General features: G+C 37.3%; 2 protein-coding genes across 4 annotated transcripts in view; one reads left to right on the top strand and one right to left on the bottom strand.

The window, feature by feature from the left end:
- LOC105219547 (nitric oxide synthase-like) overlaps window positions 1-24,843 on the top strand; it is a 174,514-nt gene that overhangs the window by 142,839 nt on the left and 6,832 nt on the right. For both annotated transcript variants that reach the window (XM_054226417.1, XM_011195764.3), the window contains 4 exons: window positions 8,311-8,485; window positions 9,567-10,709; window positions 19,493-19,617; window positions 20,492-20,558. In XM_054226417.1, the coding sequence (XP_054082392.1) occupies window positions 8,311-8,485; window positions 9,567-10,709; window positions 19,493-19,617; window positions 20,492-20,558 (1,510 nt within the window). The remainder of the gene's footprint in view (window positions 1-8,310; window positions 8,486-9,566; window positions 10,710-19,492; window positions 19,618-20,491; window positions 20,559-24,843) is intronic.
- LOC105219544 (juvenile hormone esterase) lies at window positions 276-6,295 on the bottom strand. Of its 2 annotated transcripts, none has more exons than XM_029045147.2 (5): window positions 6,168-6,295; window positions 4,879-6,007; window positions 4,379-4,693; window positions 1,570-1,696; window positions 276-1,493 (listed from the first exon to the last, which is right to left on the bottom strand). In XM_029045147.2, the coding sequence occupies exons 2-5, from the start codon at window positions 5,867-5,869 to the stop codon at window positions 1,277-1,279; spliced, it is 1,650 nt and encodes a 549-aa protein (XP_028900980.1). In that variant the 5' UTR covers window positions 5,870-6,007; window positions 6,168-6,295; the 3' UTR covers window positions 276-1,276. The 2 variants fall into 2 exon arrangements, with proteins under 2 accessions (XP_028900980.1, XP_054082393.1); XM_054226418.1 differs by lacking the exon at window positions 6,168-6,295 and adding an exon at window positions 6,103-6,162.

Raw genomic sequence — 24,843 nt, 5'->3', positions numbered from 1 at the left:
AATAGCCGTTTTTAATTAAAACAATAACTTTATCTTCGACGTCTCGCAGTAACTTTCGCATTTTTTTTTTTGGTTCACAAAAAACCCCTGGAAAAATTTTTAGTAATCGCCACGACAGACAAAACGTTACTAATATAAATTGTTAACTCCGTCTCTACTCAGAACTTCCATTGAATTACCGAACCCAGCCATTCCGGTAAATATAGCGGGACTTTCATGGCATACTTATACAGTGGTGCAAAACTGTCAAAATGACTTGTAAATGGAATTTATCGTATATTTTCGTTCAAGAATAAAAAAAAGCTGTTCTGTTTTCTATTTTTAATAAATTGAATTATTATCTTTATTTTGGTGTATAAATGTTGCCGATACTGCTAGTAGAAAAAAAGATATAAGGACCTTTAGTCGCATTCAGTAAACATGTTGACGGTTTTGCTCCCCACTGTATATTTAAATACCACGGTTATAAAAGTTCCTTTATTGATTTCCTTTATTTATTGATTTCGCACAAGTTGCCTCTCTGAATATTTTGCGGAAATGAAAAATGATCAGAACTAATATTCAGTTCTTTTCTAAATCTAAACCAAAGCCATCTTATTTTCAAATTACTTTTTTAAAGCTTTAAGCAAATAATTATTATTATAATACTTTTTACCAAGGCAGTTTAATATAGATCTCAACTTTCTGGAAATAGTTTCCAGGGCAGGTTATCAAAAAGACTCCGTGATGGAGAATCTTAATCTGGAACTGAAAATATTCATCGCACAGCGTGTCAGAGAGTTGAGAAATCAAGTTTTATTTTTTCATGTTCGAAATTTTATCATTTTACTGGCCTTACTCCCAAATTGGTTATTTGTATATATGCCGCAAACCAGTAAAGCTATATAAACCAAACTTTCTGCAGTCGTTTCCCTTACTTACCTCATCACACCCCATGAAAGTAGTTGAAATCGGATAGTAACCACGCCCACCTCCCATACAAAGGTTAGGTTGAAAATTACTAAAAGTGCGTTAACTCACTAACGGAAAACGTCAAAAACACTAAATTTATTTTAAATAATTATTTACCTTTTTGTAATTTTCTATTAACGAAGTATTTATATCAGTAATGCGTGCTCTCTATTATCATAGATTTCGTGAACTGTTACCTCCTTCTTACATAACGTTTACCTCAATGGTAAATATGCTATCAAAATTTTATATTTTAGTAAGAATCTTATCTTAAAAGTTCAAATATTATTGCAATTTTTTATAATTCTTAAAACTTAAAAATTGATTACAATAGATTCCAGCATACAATGAATAGGAGTAGAAATAAGGTGGGAAGTCTCATTGTAGAGCAATTTTCCTGTAACGGGAACAATTCATCCCATATTGCATAACGTTCAACATAGAATGGGTTACTCATAAATGGGTATTTATTATTGTAGAAAACTACTATGACTTTGGAAGTGGAAGGTGCCCAAGTAATTGTCTCCACTATTGGTGGTTTACTGTAATGAAAAAAAAATTAAATTAAATAGAAGAATCTTCACTACTTAGTTTTCTTTTTAGGAAAGTTCCGCTTACCGATCAGCTGCGAATGATGCTACTACGTTAATCATGCGGTCTACCATAAACATATCAGTGGAATTCTTCTCTACCTCAAAGTTTTTGGTTGGGAAAATATACATTAAATCATCCGAATGACATATTCCTAAAAACAAGACATAATTATAAGAAACTGAAACATATTAACGTAAACATCTGCCATATATACTAAGCCGCAAAGTTAAAAAGCTGGTGAAATAATGTATTCGTGCGAGAGTTATAAGTGACGTCGTACGCGCACAATTAACTACTAGTAGGCCAGTATTGATAACAAAAATATTTTATGATTTAGCTTATATGATTTTAGTTAATATGATTTAAAACACTCAACTATAGAAATTCTACGACGTTCGAAAGAGTGTTACTTAATATAGAACGTACTTGTAGAGAATGTCATGTGAAAACTTCTCTTGTTATCTTCTCGTACTTAGTTTATTCTTTAAACTAAATACAGCATGGTTATTACTATGAAATTAAACGAAACTGAATCGGCCAAAACTAATGCACAAAAAGCTGCAGAATCATTTGAGAAACACATTTACACCTAACGATGAACATGAGCTAAACTGTGAAAATAGTTGGTTGGATCCACTCGTCAGCATTTCCCCAGTTACTAGTAAAGAAATTAAGTCTTATCAGGAACGCAAGGCTCCTGGGTTTGATTTAATAACCGGAGAAATATTACGCAATCTACCAAAGAATTGTATAAAAATTGTAATCATTGTAAACAGTGCATTATACTTAAGATACGTTCTATCGCTTTGGAAAGTATCTGAAGTTATTGTGATACCTAAGCCGGGTAAACCACTACATGATGTCACATCTTAGGCCAATATCGTTGCTGCCAGCTCTATCGAAATTCTCATAAAGAAGCTCAAATCAATAATAGATCGAAAACACCTTATACCAGTACATCAGCTCGGCTTGTGTGATCATCATTCAACAATTGACCAGGTACACCTAATCGTTAATTTCGTTGAAAATGGTATGGATAAAAAGAACGTTTGTTCGGCGGCCTTCTTAGACGTGTCTCAGGCTGATAGAGTTTGGCATTCGGGCCTACTGCTGAAATTGAAATGCATATTACCCAAACAATATTGCGAAATAATTGCTTCCTACCTAAAAGATAGATACTTTCGCATAAACAAGAGGATGCATACTCAAATTTGCAACCGATAGAAGCGGGTGTTCCCCAAGGAAGCGTGTTGGGGCCAATGCTTTACCTTCTTTTTACAAGTGATATCCCCACTGACTCAAGTTATGGGACAGCGACATTTGCGGATGACACAGCTCTGTTACTAGCAGGGGAGTCAACCTAAATATCTACCCTTCGAGTGCAAACAGCAGTCAATGCAATTACTAAATAGGTTTCCAAGTGGCGCATTAAATTAAACGATTCCAAATCAATGCCGTAGACTTCACTTTAAAAAAACATCATACCATCCCATTTATATAAATGGTACTCCTATACCACATCACAATAATGCTAAGTACTTAGGAATCACCCTAGATGCTAAGATTCGCTGGTAAGAGCATGTCAAGAAAAAAGGTGTGAGCTTGATTAAAAATTTGCTAAGTTTAACCATCTAGTCGATAGGAGATCAACGCTTTCAATCGAAATCAAGCTGTTTATATATAATCAAGTACTAAAGCCAATTTGCTTTGAGTTGCTCAAGTCAAAAATGCAAAAAGGCATTCAGCGCTTCCAAAATAAGGTACTAAGAAGTATAGTTAAGTGCCTTGGTATGTTAGATCTGCTGACCTTCATCGTGATCTTGGTGTGAAATAAATCAGTAGTAAACGAAATAACCAAACTTACAAAGACTCACGAAAACGAGAAAACCGACTGAAACGTAAGAGGCCTTTAGACTTAGCAAGGCGACTGTAGCGGCAAATGAATTTCTCTAACATTTAGCTTTTAATTATTATTTTTAACTTATTAGAATTGAATTGTTGTTAGTATTTAATCATTGTATAATAGGTACAATTGTAATAAAAATAAAAAAATTACGATGAAATCTAAAGTCACCGGAATACTTATACAAACTTTTAATTCGTCTGAATAGAAAGAACTGTATGACCTTCATAGATCAGAAATGGTATTGGTTCAAGAGTACTATCGCTTGTTATCCCAAAACTGGTAAAAAACATATCAACATATTAATATCTTACACAACAACCTTGGAAATTCAATTGGAAATAGTACCCAGAACAAATCTAATAATCATATTGGCAATCTAATTTGGTAATGGTAACAATTCCACACATTTGTGAGAAAGTAATAGAGAGAGATACAATAGGTGTATTTTATTTGACCAGCAGATTAAGCTATTAGCTTATTTTATATGTAAGACTTAGCCAACATAATTATGCTTGTATATTGAACTAGAGGCATTGCCAGTTCATCGCTTTTTTCATTCACAATAGTTTGATTTTCCAAAAAAAAAAGAAGTAGGCAATAGCGAGATGCCCTATTTTGACAGATAAAAATGGAAACAAACCAAAATTTTAAATTCTATTCGATGTGCAAAATGGCAAATAAAAGCTTTTTCCATATTTATTTTGACCATCCCGGATCTAATAATGATTGTAGATTCCTTAAAATGTCAGAATATTATAGCAAAGCGGTAAAAAAAGGGAATTTTGATATATAAATTCAACCGTTTTTTTTTTAATAAATTACGTTTCCGCAAAATGTAAATTACATTCCGCATCAAAATGTGTGAATTAACCAATTTTAGCAGACATTTTTAAAAGAAAAGTATTATACATATTTATATACACATACCTTGAGGATTTCCAGAATTATCCGTAAATTGTGATTTTTCACCAACATAATCAAATCGATAGTAGTAGACATCTGTGAATTTTCTAGCAAGCTCCACCAATCTATGTACACCATGCCCAATAAGGCCGTCCGATGTCATTTGACCAAGACCAAGTAGGTTATATTTGTTTATCTCTGTTTTATTGTAATAAAACTCACGTAATTCGTCCGCCTTTCGAGCACTATTATTTGTGCCGTTGAATTGCAAGAAATCTGGTGCGTAAAAACTGAAGTTTTCATTGATATCATCAAGAAGGTAAGTTTTGTTCTGCATCACTAGAATGATATATTTTAACAAAAAAAATATATATATTAGTATGTGTACGAGATTTTTCTTGCATAATGATGCTATAGTTCAAACACTTATGTCGAAATACAAACATCTTAATGGTTATGTGAAATATAGTACTAAACTAACATTTTCATTATAGATAAAACCCTATGATTGATGATCAACTCACCTTGTGGTGCAAAATCAAACTCATTTTTCGTTATACCTGCCATAATTGGTACACGATTGAATCGATTGTTGAGGATAGCCTCACTTGGGCGCTCCAGTAGAAATTTACCATCGATTTCATAATTCCACTTGATGTTTGGGGTTCCGTATGGTTCCCAACTATCGGTTATATTCACTATTCGCTGCCAACTAATCTGTCTGAGGCAATTCAGTAAGTATTGTGTATTGTATCTGGGACAACCAAGATCATAAGCTAATTTCCGGCTCCAATATACATTATCTATGTCATAATGATTTGTTGCACTGCCACTCATTGCAATGGCTCCATGAAACAAACCTTTCGACATTGGTGATGTCAAGTGCAGGGTAACCGCCATGCTGCCCGCACTCTCCCCGATAATAGTCACCCTGGAGACGTCACCACCAAAGTTTTTAATATGCTGTTGTACCCATTTGAGTGCTAACACTTGATCCAAATACCCATAATTTCCACTGGCCTCATATGTCTTCATACTTAGGAAACCGAATGCTCCTAAGCGGAAGGAAATACTAACTAGAACCACATCCTCATCGAGCAAATTCTGAGGACCTGCTCCATATTCACTATGCGCGCTTCCATATATGTTTGCACCACCATGTATATATACTATAACTGGATTGGATGCCGTTACATTAACAGTATATACATTTAAATTTAGACAGTCCTCATCTATTGTCTCCATGGTAAAACTTTGTGGGCACGAGTGTCCATCGTTTGATGCATTTAACGTTTCGTTCCATGCTTCGACTGGTTCTGGTGCTGCAAATCGTCTCAATCCCGTCGGTGGTTTAGCATAATGTATTCCCCGGTATGCGTAGATATCTCGACTTTTACGCGATGTCAACACATTACCACTTATTTTGCCCAGCGAAGTTTCTATAATTGGTGCTTGCTGCTGAGAAAGTTGCACGAATAGCAAGAGAAAATTGCATATTAAAAATGAACGTAACATGTTGACATACGCGAAATGAGTGAGTGAATAGATTTGTACTATGGTAACAAACTAAGTTAGATGAAAATAAATAAAAGTACACTCATGGACTGCTTAAGAAAAGTTAGATGGAGGGCTGCCGAAGTTTTCTGCAACTGGCTGAAATATAAAAAGTAGCAAATATAAATAACGCCAACAGATTAACATTTAAAAGTTAAACGAATATTTTCAAGTTGTAATAAAACTCAACGTACGAGTATGTGCTACATTATTTACACTGAATTATTTGACTAATTTTATGAATTTAATTACTTTTTACCTTTTGAATATTTTCTATACTCTTCTATACGCCACTGATCACTATATATCGATGTGGTTTTTACTGATATGGTTTACTTTGATAATAAACCACTTAACTATTAAGGTCCTCACTTATACTATATAGATATAAAGCTCAAGTGTTCTATTCCTAATGTATGTGTAGGCATACCTAGATATACACAAGCAATACTCATAATTATCTATAAGAATATTTTCGTAACTGCAAAGTTGTACAATATTAGGGACATTGAGACTGTAAAAAAATATGTTAAATGTATGGTGACTGAAGGTTGTTCGTTTAAGTGCTTTATTGTTACACAGTGTATAATAATTGTTCGTTTATCATTAAAATGATTACGATGAGACGAATTAAAGTAGGGTAGGTATATTGTGTTCAATTTTTTGGTTGAAGAGTGAGCGTGGAATGCATTGCATTGAGAATCAATAGAACATTATGACAAGTACGGAAGAATTTCGGAAGAAGATTAGATTAGGTTAGATTAGCACACAATATACCATCCAACGTTAAGAAATCTCAATAGTGTTCCAGAGCAGAAAGACGCGATACTGGCTCTTTGGGGATACAGACTCATTTTTCTCGCTAACGCCGGACAGTCAAGAAGTAGATGATAAGGTGTCTGCGCTACTAGAATACAGAATCGACACTGATCTGACGAGAGAGAGAGTGATCCGCATGACTATCATTGATGATGACTATACGTTCATCGTGGTAGTTCATGGCCAGTATAACCTCAGCACATATGCTAATGGCATAAAACTCAGCTTGAAAAATGCTGGGGAAGTGTCCCATGGGCACAGACAACTTGTGGCGTGGTCGGTTAGCGCGGTACCTATACCACCTTTGCTGGGTGCTTCTGTTTTGAATACCTTGAGAGAGGAAGGAGGTTACTCCCCCGAAAATTTTATATTTTCGCAATTTGCAAGAAGTATTTTAGAATATCCGAGAGAATTATCTATATTTTCGGTAAAAAAATTAAGCAAAGGCACTAAGATCTTCATGTATCTGGGGTCTTGAAAAGTTGAGTACCAAATGTAATGTTTCTGTACTTTTAGTAAATTTCAAGTAAGTATCCAGAAAACTTTTGTTCATGCCTTTCGTTATACTCAATGTACCGAATAAATATTGTGTTCAGTTTGTTTGATTTCAAAGCAAATAATTGTATTTTCGCACAATTATTTAAATATTTTTATACTCTCGCAACAAAAATGCTAAGAGAGTATTATAGTTTTGTTCGCATAACGGTTGTTTGTAACACCAAAAAATAAACGAGTTAGATATAGGGTTATATATACCAAAGTGATCAGAGTGGAGTTCAAATCCTCTTACTAAGTTTTTTGTACATATCTCGTAAACTACTAAAGCTATATGAACGAAACTTTCAGGAGTCGTTTTTTTCCGGCATTTCCTTATACATTTCAAAAATCGGATTAAAACCACGCCCTCCCAAACAAAGGTTATGTTGAAAACTACTAAAAATGCTTAAATTCAGTAAGGGAAAACACCAAAAACCTTAAATTTCACTATAAAGTAGGTACAGAAGGGCTCCACCCAAATTGGTTTACAATATTTTAAATGGGTGTTGCTCCTCCGAAACTACTTCACCGATCTCAGTGAAATTCGGTATATAATATTTTCTTGACACCCTGATGACACGTTAGGGAAATGAATGAAATCGGTTCACGACCAAGCCTACTACCTATATAGCGGAACTTTGAAGTCGACCTGAAAAGTTTACTTTACAATATGTTAAGTAAGCACTAGTGAAGATATCGGAACAGAACTTTGCATAAATATTGCATTTATAGTGTGGCAGCCCCTTTCTAAAAATCGCCGAAATCGGACCATAGGTTTTCATGGCCCCATATATCGAACATGAGGACCTCGATGCTTCTAACCTAATAATAGGGTTTCCAACTTTCAATGGACTTTATACCATATATATGACGAATATGTAGGTCAAATTGTGTACTATATTAATAAATTAAATAAATAAATTGCGGGAGTATAAAATGTTAGGTCACAACCGAACTTAGCCCTTCCTTACTTGTTAAATATATTATACTAAAAACAAAATCATAAAGCATATCAAAAGAACTAAACTTCGATATTTAAATTTCAGATTTGCTGTATTTGCTTTGGGTTCTTCCGCTTATCCAAACTTTTGCGCCTTTGGGCAATATGTTGACAATGTACTTGGTGAGTTAGGCGGCGAACGATTGTTAAAGATGGCTTATGGTGATGAAATGTGCGGACAAGAACAGTCTTTTCGTAAATGGGCACCTGATGTATTCAAAGTAAGTTATCGACAACCTCATGTATTTTCCTCATATACAGTATTCCCCGCTTAAGTGCCCCTTCTTAATATTCAACAATTTTGAGACACTTAACCCTTTCATGCCCTATAGGCAACATTGTACTTATCGGCTTCTAAATCTCGTTATTTAAATTTTTTTGACCAGCGGTTTTTTCAATTATGTAGACTTATGTGTTGTGCAAGCTTACAGTTACTTTTTTGTTATGAGCTGTGCACGTGTTCATTTAGTAGGCGTTCTCCGCAGGGTGGAATTGTCAAAATCGGTTTCGTGAAAAATGTACTGAAGTGGTTATACAAAAAGTGTTCAAAAACATAAAAATCATTATTTTATTTTAAAATAAAGTGTACTATATAAAAAAATAAAGATAACAGAGTTTTTTATAAAAGATCAGTCGTGAGAAAAGTGTTTAGTTTATTTGTAATAACTTAGTTGTTGCCTATAGGTAACATCCTGTAACTAATGAACCAGGATACAAAGGACATTGAAATTTGTATCACTTCATATTTGAGTTAAGACTAATCTATATCTGTACTAAAAAAGTCTGTTAACTGTTAAAACTGTTACCTCCGTACATTTTAATTCGGACGTGAGAGGGCTAAGCGGGAACTTAAATGAATCCCGCTTAAGTGCTTCGAGGTACTTATTAAGCATTTTCGCAAATACTTCGATATAATATTTTTATTTTAGAATGAAAGTCACATTTATTTCTTATTAAAAACAAAAATACTTATAAATAACAATAAATATAAAGATAAAATCATTGCAATGTCAAACATTTTAAAAGGCACTTAAAAGAGCAAAATTGCACACAATTATGTATTTATGGCCTAAATATTACAGGCAATTAAGCGGGAAAGACACTTAGGAGGAGGCTCTTAAGCGGGGAATTGTATATGTAAATTTAGAGAAAAAACAACGATGCCGCAAAATGTTGTCACTTAAGCGGCAAAGCACTTAAACGCGGGCGCACTTAGCGGGGATCACTGTACTCCCAACTCAGTATTTTTATCATGACCATAGAACATACAGTTTAGTTAACATTTTAATAATTCATTTAAAGCTTGCTTGTGAGACATTCTGTTTAGATCCAGAGGAGAGTTTATCGGATGCTTCGTTGGCTCTACAAAATGATTCACTGACCGTAAATACCGTACGTTTGGTTCCCTCGAAGACTCGTGGCTCCTTGGAGGAGCTTTTATCAAAATTCCATAACAAAAAGGTGTATTGCTGTCCGATTAAGGAAGCTCCGTTTAACCTTACCAATATTGGAAATGATGAAAAGACTACCATTCTTTTGAAAATTAACGCCCCTGGTTTGGAATATGAACCAGGGGATCATGTTGGTATATTTCCCTCTAATCGCCCAGAAATCGTTGATGGTATTTTAAAACGACTAACTGGTATTGAAAATATGGATGAGGTCTTGCAGTTGCAATTGCTTAAGGAGAAGCATACATCAAATGGCATTTTCAAACTATGGGAATGCCACGATAAAGTTCCACCAGATTCAGTTCGTAATTTATTGCTGCGTTTCTTTGATATAACCACGCCGCCAACACGTCACATGCTAACTCTTCTCTCTGGGTTTTGCGACGACAATCAGGATAAGGACCGTTTACAGTTATTGGCAACTGACTCTTCGACATATGAAGATTGGCGACACTGGCGCTTGCCACATTTACTGGAAGTTCTCGAGGAATTCCCTTCTTGCAAACCACCTGCAACGCTGGTGCTGGTTAACTTAATGCCTCTACAAGCCAGATTTTACTCGATTTCCTCTTCGCCTCGTAAAGTTGACAATGAGATACATTTAACAGTGGCAATCGTGCGCTATCGGTCTGAGGATGGTAATGGAGATGAACGATATGGAGTTTGCTCAAATTATCTAGCCGGTCTAAATAAGACCGACGAATTGCATATGTTTGTACGTAGTGCACCGAGCTTCCATTTGCCTCCTGATCATGAACGCCCGATCATCTTGATTGGACCTGGTACTGGCATAGCGCCGTTCCGCTCGTTCTGGCAGGAGTTCGAAATGTTGCGTGAGTTAAATGCGGATGTGCCGCTGCCTAAGGTTTGGCTCTTCTTCGGATGTCGCAATCGCGATGTTGATCTATATGCGGAGGAGAAAGCGCACTTGTTGAGCGATAAAATATTAGATCGCGTCTTCCTGGCTCTTTCACGTGAGTCTAACATACCTAAGGTAAGAACAAAATATTTACTTCTTTTGCACTGTGTGTATGATTTTTCTAATCGTTTTAAACTAACTGACAAAGTAGGTTTAGTTTAGCTTTAGTTTACCTAAAAATTTTGGTATTACAGTGGAACTTACTACTTGAATCACCATAATCCACAAAAAAAACTTCGAGTTAGGGAGACTCAAAAACTGTAAAATATAGATTTATACCTTTATATGTACTTCGCAAAAAGTTTTATGCAAATACTTTTAATTATGTTTTCTGTAATTTTGTTTGTTGTAGTTTTCTATAGTTTGGCTCTTGATGACTGCACCCCATGTCTTTGGTACATGATTCTCCTCCATGCCATATAGAGATACTCTTTTATGGATGTTATCAACCTTTTCCGTCCGCAAAAGATTTTTGGGTTTCTTCCACACTTGAAGTTTTGGTGGCACCCATATTTTTATACTCTCGCAACAATGTTGCTAAGAGAGTATAATAGTACTGTTCACATAACGGTTGTCGGTTGTATGTAACACCCAAAACTAAACGAGTTAGGTATGGAGTTATACATATATGTATACCAAAGTGATCAGAGTGACAAGTGGAGTTCAAATGCGAATGTCTGTCCGTCTGTGCAAGCTGTAACTTGAGTAAAAATTAAGATATCTTGATGAAACTTGGAACACTTGTATAATTGGTATACAAAATTTTAAGTGGGTGTGGCTTCGCCCACTTATGGGTCAAAAACCATATCTCCGAAACTACTCGACCAATATCAATGAAATTTGGTTTGTAACATCCTTTCCTTTCATCTCAATGATATGTTTTGAAAATAGGCCAAATCAAATCGGACCACAACCACGCCTACTTCCTATATACCAGAACTTTGAAGTCCATCTAAATCGTTTACAATATATTATATAAAGTAAGCACTATTGAACATATCGGTACATAAATACTGCATTGCCCTGCCCCATACTCTACCGCGCTCTTTCGCTACTTATTCTCATTGTCGTCACTTTCGCTTTGTCTATCGTTTTTATCGATTCTACACTTTTATTGATAGCAATGATTGCGGGTGCTCTTCTCTTACTACTCATTATATATCCCTTTAATGTTTCCTTCCACATTTTACATAACCTTTTCTAAGATTAACTTATAGGAACATAAATACTGCATTTGTAGTGTGGCAGCCCCGGACCATAGGTTTTCAAGACCCCATATATCGAACATGAAAACCTCGGTGCTTCTAACCTAATATTAGGGTATCCAACTTTCAATGGACTTTATACCATATATATGACGAATATGTGGGTCAAATTGTCTATTATATGTATGTATGTGATTGGCGTTGCAACCGTTTAGCCGGTTATAGCCGAATCGACGATAGTGCGCCATCTCTCTCTCTCCTTCGCAGTTCGGCGCCAGTTGGAGATCCCAAGTGTAATCAGGTCGCTCTCCACCTGGTCCCTCCAACGGAGTGGAGGCCTTCCCCTTCCTCGGCTTCCTCCGGCGGGTACTGCATCGAACACTTTCAGGGCTGGAGTGTTTTCGTCCATTCGGACAACATGACCTAGCCAGCGTAGCCGCTGTCTTTTTATTCGCTGAACTATGTCAATGTCGTCGTATAACTCGTACAGCTCATCGTTCCATCGTCTGCGGTATTTGCCGTTGCCAATGTTCTTAGGACCATAAATCTTGCGCAAAATTTTCCTCTCGAAAACTCCTAGTGTCGTCTCATCTGATGTTGACATCGTCCAAGCTTCTGCACCGTAGAGCAGGACGGGAATGATAAGCGACTTGTAGAGCTTGATTTTGGTTCGTCTATTATATAATTAAATAAATAAATTGCGAGAGTATAAAATGTTCGGTCACAACCGAACTTAGCTCTTCCTTACTTGTTTTGCAATATTTTAAAACATACACCTAAAAATTAAGTATTTGTTTACAACTTATTTCTTTAAGTTAGTAGACTTTCAGATAGCCTTTTGATTCAAGCATAGCTTTGCATTGTCTAGGCAAAATTACAAACAAACACCCAAAGGCTGTCTATTAGGTGAATGTCCGGATTCAAAGCCGTATCGTTTTAGAAGGAAAACCATGTTTTAACGCTCCTAGCAGTATGTTTTTATCCTGCATAAAAATGTGGTGTTCAAGCAGGTATTCCTCTGCAAATGGCTTTATTGTACTCGTCAAAATATTTTCGTATACCTAAACCGTGAAATTTCTTGAACTAGGGATGTATTGATTTTAAAGTGTATCGGAGGTGCATTTTAGATTTTGGCGGGCATCGATAAGTTTTATGCTTTGTCACTCAACCAAATGCCATATTTTAGTGCATTGTTATAACTATCCGTTGTAATTTACAGTGGACATTTCGCGAAAATTTAATGCAAACAAGTAAGGAAAGCCTAAGTTCGGGTGCAACATAACATTTTATACTCTTGCAATTTATTTATGTAATTTTATTAAGATAAAATAAAATTTGATCCATATAGTCGGCAGAAAGTGTAATAGAATCACGTAAAAGTATCATATATGGCATATGAGGGCTGAGGTAATTCCTGAACCTATTTCACTCATTTTCCCCACCAATGTACACTATATCCGAGACTATATACTTTATTTTGCTAAAATATCTTACATATTAACCGATATATGCGGAATAAAGCATACCGTATTTTGAGAAACCTACAATTAGATATAGGGGAGCTAGCAGAAGTATAACCCAATTTTAATAATTTTTGGAACAGAGACACAATATTAGAAGAAAAAAATTTCCTCAGAATTACATTAAAATATCTGAGAGATTTACCGATACTTTTGTCAAAAATCACCCTTAGGCACTGAATACTTCATATTCCATATCCGGGCAACGAAAAGTTATTGTCCGATTTTGACCATTTTTTCACAAGTGATGCCACAAATCATATACAGTATTTGTGCAAAGTTTTATTCCGCTATCTTCATTGGTTCCTTATGTATATATTATGAAGTGAAAGAATCAGCTGGAATCAGAGATTAATTGATATTTGTGCAAAATTTTTTTTTTTTGTAATTCTCAAAAGAAAGAAATAATAGCTTAATTCTGAGCATGTAGTTATGTTTATTAATGCTTTATTTCTGTTTGCCGCACAAAAAATCGACGACAACACCTTGCTCATAGTACAGTTAGTATTAGTCCAGTATGCAGATCGGGTCGAAAATAGGTATATGTGCAAAAAATGAACATATTTGTTTTTTGGCTATCGCGGTGTCAACATCTCGACTATTGGAATTATAAAAGCAATTAACGAGGATGTAAGCATTAATTGAAAAATAATTCCATGTACATATATAAAAACAACTAACTTTCATTGTAGTTAAAAATGTGATTTGGAACCGAATTTCGTCTGAGGAACAGATCCTGATTGAGATTATGAATAAAGATGTTTTAAAAAATTATGTAGATACTGTTGAAGTAATGTGCCATCGAAAAACCATAACTTTTTAGAAAGCCAGAGGAATACCAAAAACATAAGCGTACTGGACCAAGATCTTCGATAAATGAATGTACCAAATGGCATATTCGTAAGTTGGCAACTCAGGTCATGATGAGTTGCTCCAAATTAAAGCGGAATTTGGTCTATAAATGCCAAGAGAACGTGTACAACAAATTTTGAAAGGATACTTAAATCTTAAATACGAAAGCAAAGAGTCTGAACCCGCGTTTATAATCTCCACAAAAACGAATGCATCCTTTTTTGAAAAATACAAATTCTAAGAAGTAGAGTTTCAAAATTTGATATTTAGTGATGAGGAAACATTAAATTTAGATGGATCATAAGTATTGGAGGTATCTACTGCACCCTCGCCATACTTACTAAAAGCGCAAATATGGCGGTGCATCTCTAATGATGTGGGCTGCTCTTAGCGCCAAAGGGAAGTGTCCCAGTTGCCTTGTCCCGAGTCGTATGAAAATATATATGGAATTGCTGGACAGTGAATTTATCACGTTTGCTAAGGCGTATCATGGCGACAACTGGATGTTCCAGCATGATAACGCGCTTATCCACTTCGCAGGGTATACTAATGCCTTTTTCGAGTCGCGTAATATTTTCTGACTTCGGTGTCTAGATCTAGATCTGAATTCAATAGAGGATTTATGGGACATACTTTCCGCAACAGTTTTTAGCTGAACAAAACAGTATGACAGCTAAACCAAGCTATTAAGGAGAAATGGGGGAAGAAAAACGTTTCAGTACCGTAAAAGTTGGCCAATTATATTACAAATTGGCTAAAACCTTTGAAAAATAAGATCGGGGGCCCAATTTCTTATTAATAAATCGAAAACATTTCATTCAAATTGTTTACCCATTTAATTTTGCACAAATAGCTATTTTCTATGGTATAAAATAAAGTTGTATGGCCCCGCCCCCAAATAAGTTTTTTTGTATATATCTCGCAAACCAATAAAGCTACATAAACCAAACTTTCTACAGTCGGTTCCATTACGTACTCCACTACACTCCATGAAAATAGTTGAAATCGGATAATCGAAACCACGCCCACCTGCCATACAAAGGTTAGGTTGAAAATGACTAAAAGTGTGTTAACTGCCTAACGAAAAACATCAGAAACACTAAATTTTACGGAAGAAATAACAGAAAGCAGTTGCACTCAAATTTTTTCACAAAATGGAAGATGGGCGCCCCCTTATGGGTCAAAACCCATATCTCAGGAACTACTCGACCGATTTCAATTAAATTCGGTATAATATTTACTTGACACCCTGGAAAATGGATAATAATGGTTCACCGTCACGATAACTTCCCATATTACTCAATTTTGAACACCATCTCATTCCTTCACTTTATAAAATATGCATAAAGAACCAATGAACATAGCGGAATAAATAACTATAATTTTTCAATGTCCCGGATATCGAATATGAAGAACTCAGTGCCTTAGGGTAATTTTTCACCGAAAATATCGGTAAATCTTTCAGATAACTTAATTTAATTCAGAGGAAATCTTCTGCTTCTAATAGTGGGTCTCTGTACCTGAAATGGTTAAAATCGGGTGACAACTTCCCATAGGTCTCAGATACCTAAATTAAGAGGGTTTTCAAATATGCGATGGGATTAATAGCTTACAAATGAATGTTGGTGGTGGAAATGAGTAAAATCGGGGTCAGGAATTACCTCAGCCTATATACAATATATGATGATTTTCGTTTTTCTATCGGACGTTATGCCGAATAAATGAGTCAAATTGTGTGTTATAATAAAAATATAGCAATAAATTGCGAGAGTATAAAATGTTCGGTTGCACCCGAACTTAGTCTTTCCTTACTTGTTATACTCTCGCAACAAAGTTGCTAAGAGAGTATTATAGTTTTGTTCACATAACGGTTGTTTGTAACACCCAAAACTTAATGAGTTAGATATAGGGTTATGTATACCAAAGTGATCAGGGCGACGAGGCGAGTCAAAATCCGAATGTCTGTCTGTCCGTCCGTCCATCTGTGCAAGCTGTAGGTTAGGTTAGGTTAGGTACGAAGGCTGTTTCCCTATAAAGGGGGAAACCCACTTAGACTATCGAAAGCAGTCCTTTATGACGCCGTAAAAATTCAACCCCCTCACTTATTTATGAATCGACAAAGCGCGGAACCTACCACAAGTCTACAGAGGTTTTTAACTTCTGTGTCCGCTAATTCGCGGGGGTGCCCAAAAAAGTGAGATCCAAGCATTTTTTGTCTAGATCTCGCAAAGGCGGGACATTCCAAAAGGCAATGATGGGAGGATTCTACCTCACCTTCTTCTAGGCAGCTTTTGCAGCTAGCATCCGATAAAATTCTTTATTTGACCGCGTGAGTCCCAATGGGACAATGGCCAGTTAGAACACCTATAACTTAGGAAAGATTGTTCTTGTTTAGGGTAAAGAGTTCCCTTGACCTCCTGCGATTTACTTTGGGCCCGAATGATCTTGCGACAGAACAGGTGCTAATGACTGTCCAACGCCTGCTCAGTTCGACTGAGACCCATTCATCCAGAAGCAAGTTGCAAGAGGCAAGCGGCGCTCCTGTTTGTTCCCATTCCTCTGTAAGTGCAACAGAAGTACTTATCCTAGCAAGCTCATCAACCTTGCAGTTTCCTGCGATTCCGCTGTGGCCAGGCACCCAAACTAGTATGATAGCAAAGTGCTCCGATGCAACTGATAGCGAGGACTGGCAATCCTTAACCAGCCTGGAGCGCACAGTCGTTGAGCTTAAGGCTAATATTGCCGCCCTGCTATCAGAGTGGATCGTTACCTTTTTGAAAGCTGCAGCACTCCGCAGCTCCTCCCCCAACTTTACCCGCTAACTTCGACCCATCCGTATAGAAGCTTACCGCGTCTCTCCTCCAGCGACTTCTACCCACCCAACCCTCTCTTGAAGGTATGAGAGCAGAGAATAGACCGCCTCGTCGACATGATAGTAGTCCAGTAGCCTCGGAATGAAGTCGAAGCGCCTGAGGATACTAGAGTGCCCAGGCGCGCACTCTGTTATATACCCAGCCTCCCTCAGGCTGTTAGCGGTTTTCGCGGCCATACACCTTCCGGCTATGTCCACGGGTGCTATATGAAGTAAGGAATTCAGTGCCAAAGTCGATCGACGGCAGAGGCGCATCCGGTATTTTGTATCTCCTAGTGAAAAGAACTATCTCAGTCTTACTAGGATTTACAGGAAGACCGTTGTCCAAAGCCCAACTCGATACGATATCAAGGTAACTTTGAGTCAAATCATATACGGTATCCAGAAACTTACCTTCAACCACGAAAACCACGTCGTCTGCATAGGCAATCGCCCGGTATCCGATTTCATTAAGCTTTCCCAGAAGGTCGCCTACGACCATGATCCAGAGAAGAGGTGAGAGGACCCCTCCCTGCGGAGTACCCCTATTTACCTCCCGTCGCACCCGAGTGGTGCCCCATTCTGCTACAATCGTTCTATCGCAGAGAAGAGTGAATATAAGATACTTGAGGTTGGACTCAACCTCGAATCTATTTAGGGGCTTTACTACCGCTTCCGACAGTACGTTATTGAAAGCCCCCTCAATGTCGAGGAAGGTTCCCACCGCATATTCTTTACGTCCGATAGCTTTCTCTATCCATGAGACGACCATGTGTAAGGCTGTGTCCACTGACCTGCCTTTACAATAAGCGTGCTGCGCTTTAGAGAGACGATTTCTGGGCATCCTACCCCTTATAAATCGATCGATCAGCCTCTCCAATGTTTTCAGTAGAAAAGAGGAGAGACTGATAGGGCTGAAGTCTTTGGCCGCGACGTGCGAGCTCTTCGCTTATCATTCCCGAACTGCCGAACTGCGGAAGAAAGAGAGGAGTGGCGCTCTCTCATCGATTCGGCTATAACCGGCTAAACGGTTGAACGCCAATCACATACATACATAGATGATGAATCGCACTATGGAGGGGCATATTTGGATGTAACTTTTTTTGGGAAGTGGGCGTAGCCCCGCCCCAAATCGGTTATTTGTACATATCTCGCAAACCAATAGTGCTATATAAACCAAACTTTCTGCAGTCGTCTTTTTTAGCCACTTCTTAATACAGTCCAAAAATGAAAGAAATCTGATAATACCCACGCCCACCTGCCATACAAAGGTTAGGTTGAAAATTACTAAAAGTGCGTTAACTCACTAATGAAACACGTCAAAAACACTAAATTTTACATAAGAAATGGCAGATGGAAGCTGCACTCATATTTTTTTACAAAATGGAAAACGGGCGTGGCATCTCCCACTTATGGGTCAAAAACCATATTTCAGGAACTACTCGACAGATTTCAATGAAATTCGGTATATAGCATTTTCTCGACACCCTGATGACACGTGTGGAAAATGGTGAAATCGGTTTACAATTACGACAACTTCCCATATAACTCAATTTTGAATTCCATCTGATTCCTTCACTTTATAAGATATGCATTAGGAACCAATGAAGATAGCAAAGTAATGTATGTATGTGATTGGCGTTGCAACCGTTTAGCCGGTTATAGCCGAATCGACGATAGTGCGCCACCTCTCTCTCTCCTTCGCAGTTCGAAAGTAAAGGTTTACATAAATACTGTTTATGATCCGTGACATCGCTTGTGAAAAAATTTTCGAAATCGGACTATAACTTTTCAAGGCGCCGGATATCGAATTTGAAGAACTCACCGAAAATTATTTTTCACCTAAAATATCGGTAAATCTCTCAGATATCTTAATTTAATTCAGAGGAAATCTTTTTCTTCTAATAGTGTATCTCTGTATCAGAAATGGTTAAAATCGGGTCGTAACTTCCCCGAGCTCTCATATAGCTAATTATAGGATTTTCAAAAATTCGACGGGCTTAATAGCTTATAAATCGTCAAATATATGAAATTTCTTAGCCAAATTAAATGAGCATACAATCTTAGATATAATGTAGGTTGGTGATGAAAATGAGTTTAATCGGCTCAGGAATTACCTCAGCCTATATACCATATATGATGATTTTCGCTTTTCTATTGGACTTTTACCGAATATATGGGTCAAATTGTGTGTTATCTTAATAAAAACATAGCAATAAATTGCGAGAGTATAAAATGTTCGGTTGCACCCGAACTTAGCCTTTCCTTACTTGTTTTTTTAGTATATTTATTTCATTCTTATTTGTTAAGCTATTTTATCATAAATTTTGCTAAAAATCTATTCATTCCATACTCGTACGATTTTATTGCTTTCATATGTTTGGCAGCACTGCTTGTTGAATTAAATTTCGCATGCTTTTTTCTTTACAGACCTACGTACAGGATTTGATTGAAAAGGAATTTGACTCACTTTACCAGCTGATTGTCGAAGAGCAAGGTCACATTTACGTTTGTGGCGACGTCACAATGGCGGAGCATGTTTACCAGACAATCAGGTAAATGCTAATGCAAAACAACAAATCAAGCACCAACTGTACAAAAGATGGATTAACGCGAATTTTTTGTTGTTATTGCACCAGTAAACATTATCAATCATCATCAAAACTTATTTCTTACAAACTAAATTTTACCAATGACAAATTGCATGTTGACCCACACAAGTTCACTGAGGCCTGTGATTTTCAATGGACATGATTTCGACTTACTGGCTAAAGACTGATGCAATATTGTAATAGTTGCGTAGAAATAACTCGTAGTTTTCCAGATATTGGTATATTTCAACATAGACTCTAGCCGATGTACTTCAGGTGCCACTTTCGTAAAAATAAGTAAAAACATAAATCGTTAAGTACTTTCAACCAGAACTAAACCCATAAGAACAAGAGACTTGCCGAAAATAGTAGAGTTATCTACCTTTCATAAGCAGAGTTTCTTCAGTGGTAAACTGGTATGCCTTCGGCTTTTATTATACGTTAAATATCTGTCAGTCAGTTTGTATTGTCCTAACCTGCAATAAACATATCAATTGACAAAGCGTAACACACGTAAATAGAGCTGTCATAGTGAGACACCACGCGCTCACCTCAACGCTTGCCACAGACTGCAAGAATTGTTGGTTGAATCCTTGCCACATTTTACGTACGCTTCTCCAGAGGTGTGGCTAAATAATACTTAATTTTTTCAAGCATGTAACTTTGCAGCTATTAACTGAACACGCTTACGCATACGTACATACGAGTGCATTTATATTTTGACACACATTTACACATACAAGGACTCACACATTTGCTTATAGATTGTTTACAACAACATTCACACCATTCGTATGTATTTTTCATGGTCGTATTTCTGAAATTCTCTTTTTTGCAGGAAATGCATTGCCGTAAAAGAGAAAAAAACCGAAACGGAAGTTGAGACATTTATGCTCACATTGCGGGTAAGTCAAAAGCAAGAATGCATACAAGCTCGTAACTGTGAAATGCTTTCAATCGTGCAGCTCGTGTATGTGCCTTGAAAGTAAATAGATATGTAAGCTATGGGTATGGCTGTACAGTGTTAGAGTTAGTGGTGCGTATGAGCTTGTGTGAATGTACGAATTTCAGTTACTTGACATTGCTGTTCTTTAGCTCAAAATATGTTTTTCATGTTATTTAGCAGCAGGTGTGTATCTTGCCGTCCGATGTGCGTAGTTTCAACAAATTCGTTGGTTCTGAATTGTTCGCGTATCTATGTACTTGCATACATAGCACCGGTAGAAATGTATGGTATTATATGCGAGTGCTTCTAAATTGTAATGCTGCCCCACTCTTCAACCACAGTATGGCAACAGAGCACAAACTTTTCACATTGTGTGCAAATATTTACGGTTGTAAAGATTCCACGTACAATAAAGTAGATACATATGCATAAGTAAGTAGAGGAGAGCATTGAAAAAAAATTGAAATTTAAGGCAAAACAATGGAAAAGAAATTGAATAAAAAACAAGTAAGGAAGGGCTAAGTTCGGGTGTCACTGAACATTTTATACTCTCGCAATTTGTTCATTTAATTTTATTATATAATACACAATATGACCCACATATTCGGCATATATATCGTATAAAGTTGTTCACATAACGGTTGTTTGTAACACCTAAAACTAAAAGAGTTAGATATAGAGTCATATATACCAAAGTGATCAGGGTGACGAGTAGATTTGAAATCCGGATGTCTGTCCGTCCGTCCGTCTGTGCAAGCTGTAACTAGAGTAAAAATTAAGATATCTTGACGAAACTTGGCACAAATATTCCTTGGCACCATAAGAAGATCAAGTTCGAAAATGGGCAGAATCGGACCCTTGCCACGCCCACAAAATGGCGAAAACCAAAAACACATAAAGTGTCATAACTAAGCCATAAATGAAGATATTAAAGAAAAATTTGGAATAAAGGATCGCACTAGGAGGGGGCATATTTGGATGTAATTTTTTTGGGGAAGTGGGCGTGGCCCCGCCCACAAATCGGTTATTTGCATATATTTCGCAAACCAATAAAGCTATATAAACCAAACTTTCTGCAGTCGGTTCTCTTACATACCCCACCACACACCATGAAAATAGTTGAAATCGGATAATATCCACGCCCACCTCCCTTACAAAGGTTAGGTTGAAAATGACTAAAAGTGGGTTAACTAACTAACGAAAAACGTCAGAAACACTAAATTTTGCAGAAGAAATAGCAGAAGGGAGCTGTACTCTTTTTACAAAATGGAAAATGGGCGTGGCATCGCTCACTTATGGGTCAAAAACCATATCTCAGGAACTACTTGACCGATTCGAATGAAATTCGGTATATAATATTTTCTTGACACCCTGACAACACGGACAAAAAATGGGCGAAATCGGTTCACAACCACTACTACTATCCTTATAACTCAATTTTGAAATCCATCTTATTCCTTCACTTTATAATGTAAACATAAGGAACCAATAAAGATAACGGAATAAAACTTTACACAATTAGTGCATATCATCTCTGGCTTTACTAGTGAAAAAATTGTCGAAAACGGACCATAACTTTTCAAGGCCCCAGATATCGAACATGTTGAACTCAGCTCCTAAGGATAAATTTTAACCGAAAATATGGGTAAATCTCTCAGATGTCTCAATTTAATTCAGAGGAAATTGTTTTCTTCTAATAGTGTGTCTCTGTTCCAAAAATTATTAAAATCGGGTCATAACATTTACCTCATTGTAGGTTTTTCAAAAATACGGTGAGCTTTATTCCGCATATATGTATTGGTTAAATTTCTTCAATAAATTGCGAGAGTATAAAATGTTCGGTTGCACCCGAACTTAGCCTTTCCTTACTTGTTATTATCTAAAATTGTTTTATTTAAATATAGGTTTATAAATATATATATACATATATACAGTTTAACTTCTCTAACTCGAATCACCATAATCCACAAAAAAAAGTGAAATTGGAGAGACTTCGAGTTATATAAATTTGCAATAAAACATAAATTTGTCAAAAAGCTGTAAAATATAGCTTTATAAAATATTTATTCGCATACAGTTTTATGTAACGGGTGATTTTTTTGAGGTTAGGATTTTCATGCATTAGTATTTGACAGATCACGTGGGATTTCAGACATGGTGTCAAAGAGAAAGATGCTCAGTATGCTTTGACATTTCATCATGAATAGACTTACTAACGAGCAACGCTTGCAAATCATTGAATTTTATTACCAAAATCAGTGTTCGGTTCGAAATGTGTTTCGCGCTTTACGTCCGATTTATGGTCTACATAATCGACCAAGTGAGCAAACAATTAATGCGATTGTGACCAAGTTTCGCACTCAGTTTACTTTATTGGACATTAAACCAACCACACGAATGCGTACAGTGCGTACAGAAGAGAATATTGCGTCTGTTTCTGAGAGTGTGGCTGAAGACCGTGAAATGTCGATTCGTCGCCGTTCGCAGCAATTGGGTTTGTGTTATTCGACCACATGGAAGATTTTACGCAAAGATCTTGGTGTAAAACCGTATAAAATACAGCTCGTGCAAGAACTGAAGCCGAACGATCTGCCACAACGTCGAATTTTCAGTGAATGGGCCCTAGAAAAGTTGGCAGAAAATCCGCTTTTTTATCGACAAATTTTGTTCAGCGATGAGGCTCATTTCTGGTTGAATGGCTACGTAAATAAGCAAAATTGCCGCATTTGGGGTGAAGAGCAACCAGAAGCCGTTCAAGAACTGCCCATGCATCCCGAAAAATGCACTGTTTGGTGTGGTTTGTACGCTGGTGGAATCATTGGACCGTATTTTTTCAAAGATGCTGTTGGACGCAACGTTACGGTGAATGGCGATCGCTATCGTTCGATGCTAACAAACTTTTTGTTGCCAAAAATGGAAGAACTGAACTTGGTTGACATGTGGTTTCAACAAGATGGCGCTACATGCCACACAGCTCGCGATTCTATGGCCATTTTGAGGGAAAACTTCGGAGAACAATTCATCTCAAGAAATGGACCCGTAAGTTGGCCACCAAGATCATGCGATTTAACGCCTTTAGACTATTTTTTGTGGGGCTACGTCAAGTCTAAAGTCTACAGAAATAAGCCAGCAACTATTCCAGCTTTGGAAGACAACATTTCCGAAGAAATTCGGGCTATTCCGGCCGAAATGCTCGAAAAAGTTGCCCAAAATTGGACTTTCCGAATGGACCACCTAAGACGCAGCCGCGGTCAACATTTAAATGAAATTATCTTCAAAAAGTAAATGTCATGAAACAATCTAATTATGCGTTTTTTTTTTTAAAAAGTTATCAAGCTCTTAAAAAATCACCCTTTACATACGTTAAAACATGTTTGGACTGAGTAGGCAATTGAACAGTAAAGTCCTCTCTCGACGAACCAAAATCAAGCTCTACAAGTCGCTTATCATTCCCGGCCTGCTTTACGGTGCAGAAGCTTGGACGATGTCAACATCAGATGAGACACCACTAGGAGTTTTCGAGAGGAAAATTTTGCGCAAGATTTATGGTCCTCAGAACATTGGCAACGGCGAATACCGCAGACGATGGAACGATGAGCTGTACGAGTTATACGACGACATTGACATAGTTCAGCGAATAAAAAGACAGCGGCTACGCTGGCTAGGTCATGTTGTCCGAATGGACGAAAACACTCCAGCCCTGAAAGTGTTCGATGCAGTACCCGCCGGAGGAAGCCGAGGAAGGGGAAGGCCTCCACACCGTTGGAGGGACCAGGTGGAGAGCGACCTGGTTACACTTGGGATCTCCAACTGGCGCCGAACTGCGAAGGAAAGAGAGGTGGCGCACTATCGTCGATTCGGCTATAACCGGCTAAACGGTTGCAACGCCAATCACATACATCTTCTTCTTAACTGGCGTAGAAACCGCTTACGCGGTTATAGCCGAGTCCACAACAGTGCGCCACGCATCTCTCCTTTTGGCGGTTTGGCGCCAATTGGTAATACCAAGTGAAGACAGGTCCTTCTCCACCTGGTCCTTCCACCGGAGTGGAGGTCTCCCTCTTCCTCGGCTTCCACCAGCGGGTACTGCATCGAAAACTTTCAGAGCTGGGGCACTTTCATCCATTCGAACAACATGACCCAGCCAGCGTAGCCGCTGTCTTTTTATTCGCTGGACTATGTCTATGTCGTCGAACAACACATACAGCTCATCATTCCATCTTCTGCGGTATTCGCCGTTGCCA

Source organism: Zeugodacus cucurbitae, chromosome 3 (genome assembly GCF_028554725.1).
Source record: "Zeugodacus cucurbitae isolate PBARC_wt_2022May chromosome 3, idZeuCucr1.2, whole genome shotgun sequence".
Taxonomy (NCBI): Eukaryota; Metazoa; Arthropoda; class Insecta; order Diptera; family Tephritidae; genus Zeugodacus; species Zeugodacus cucurbitae.
The sequence above is the reverse complement of the archived record's forward strand: the minus strand, read 5'-3'. Positions and strand labels throughout refer to the sequence as shown.

Coding starts and splice junctions, on each gene's coding strand:
- LOC105219544 (XM_029045147.2), bottom strand. CDS start 5,869: ATGTTACGTTCATTTTTAATATGCAATTTTCTCTTGCTATTCGTGCAA. Junction 4,694..4,878: donor GTTTGATTTTGCACCACAAG/GTGAGTTGATCA, acceptor ATATCATTCTAG/TGATGCAGAACAAAACTTAC. Junction 1,697..4,378: donor TAATTCTGGAAATCCTCAAG/GTATGTGTATAT, acceptor TCTTGTTTTTAG/GAATATGTCATTCGGATGAT.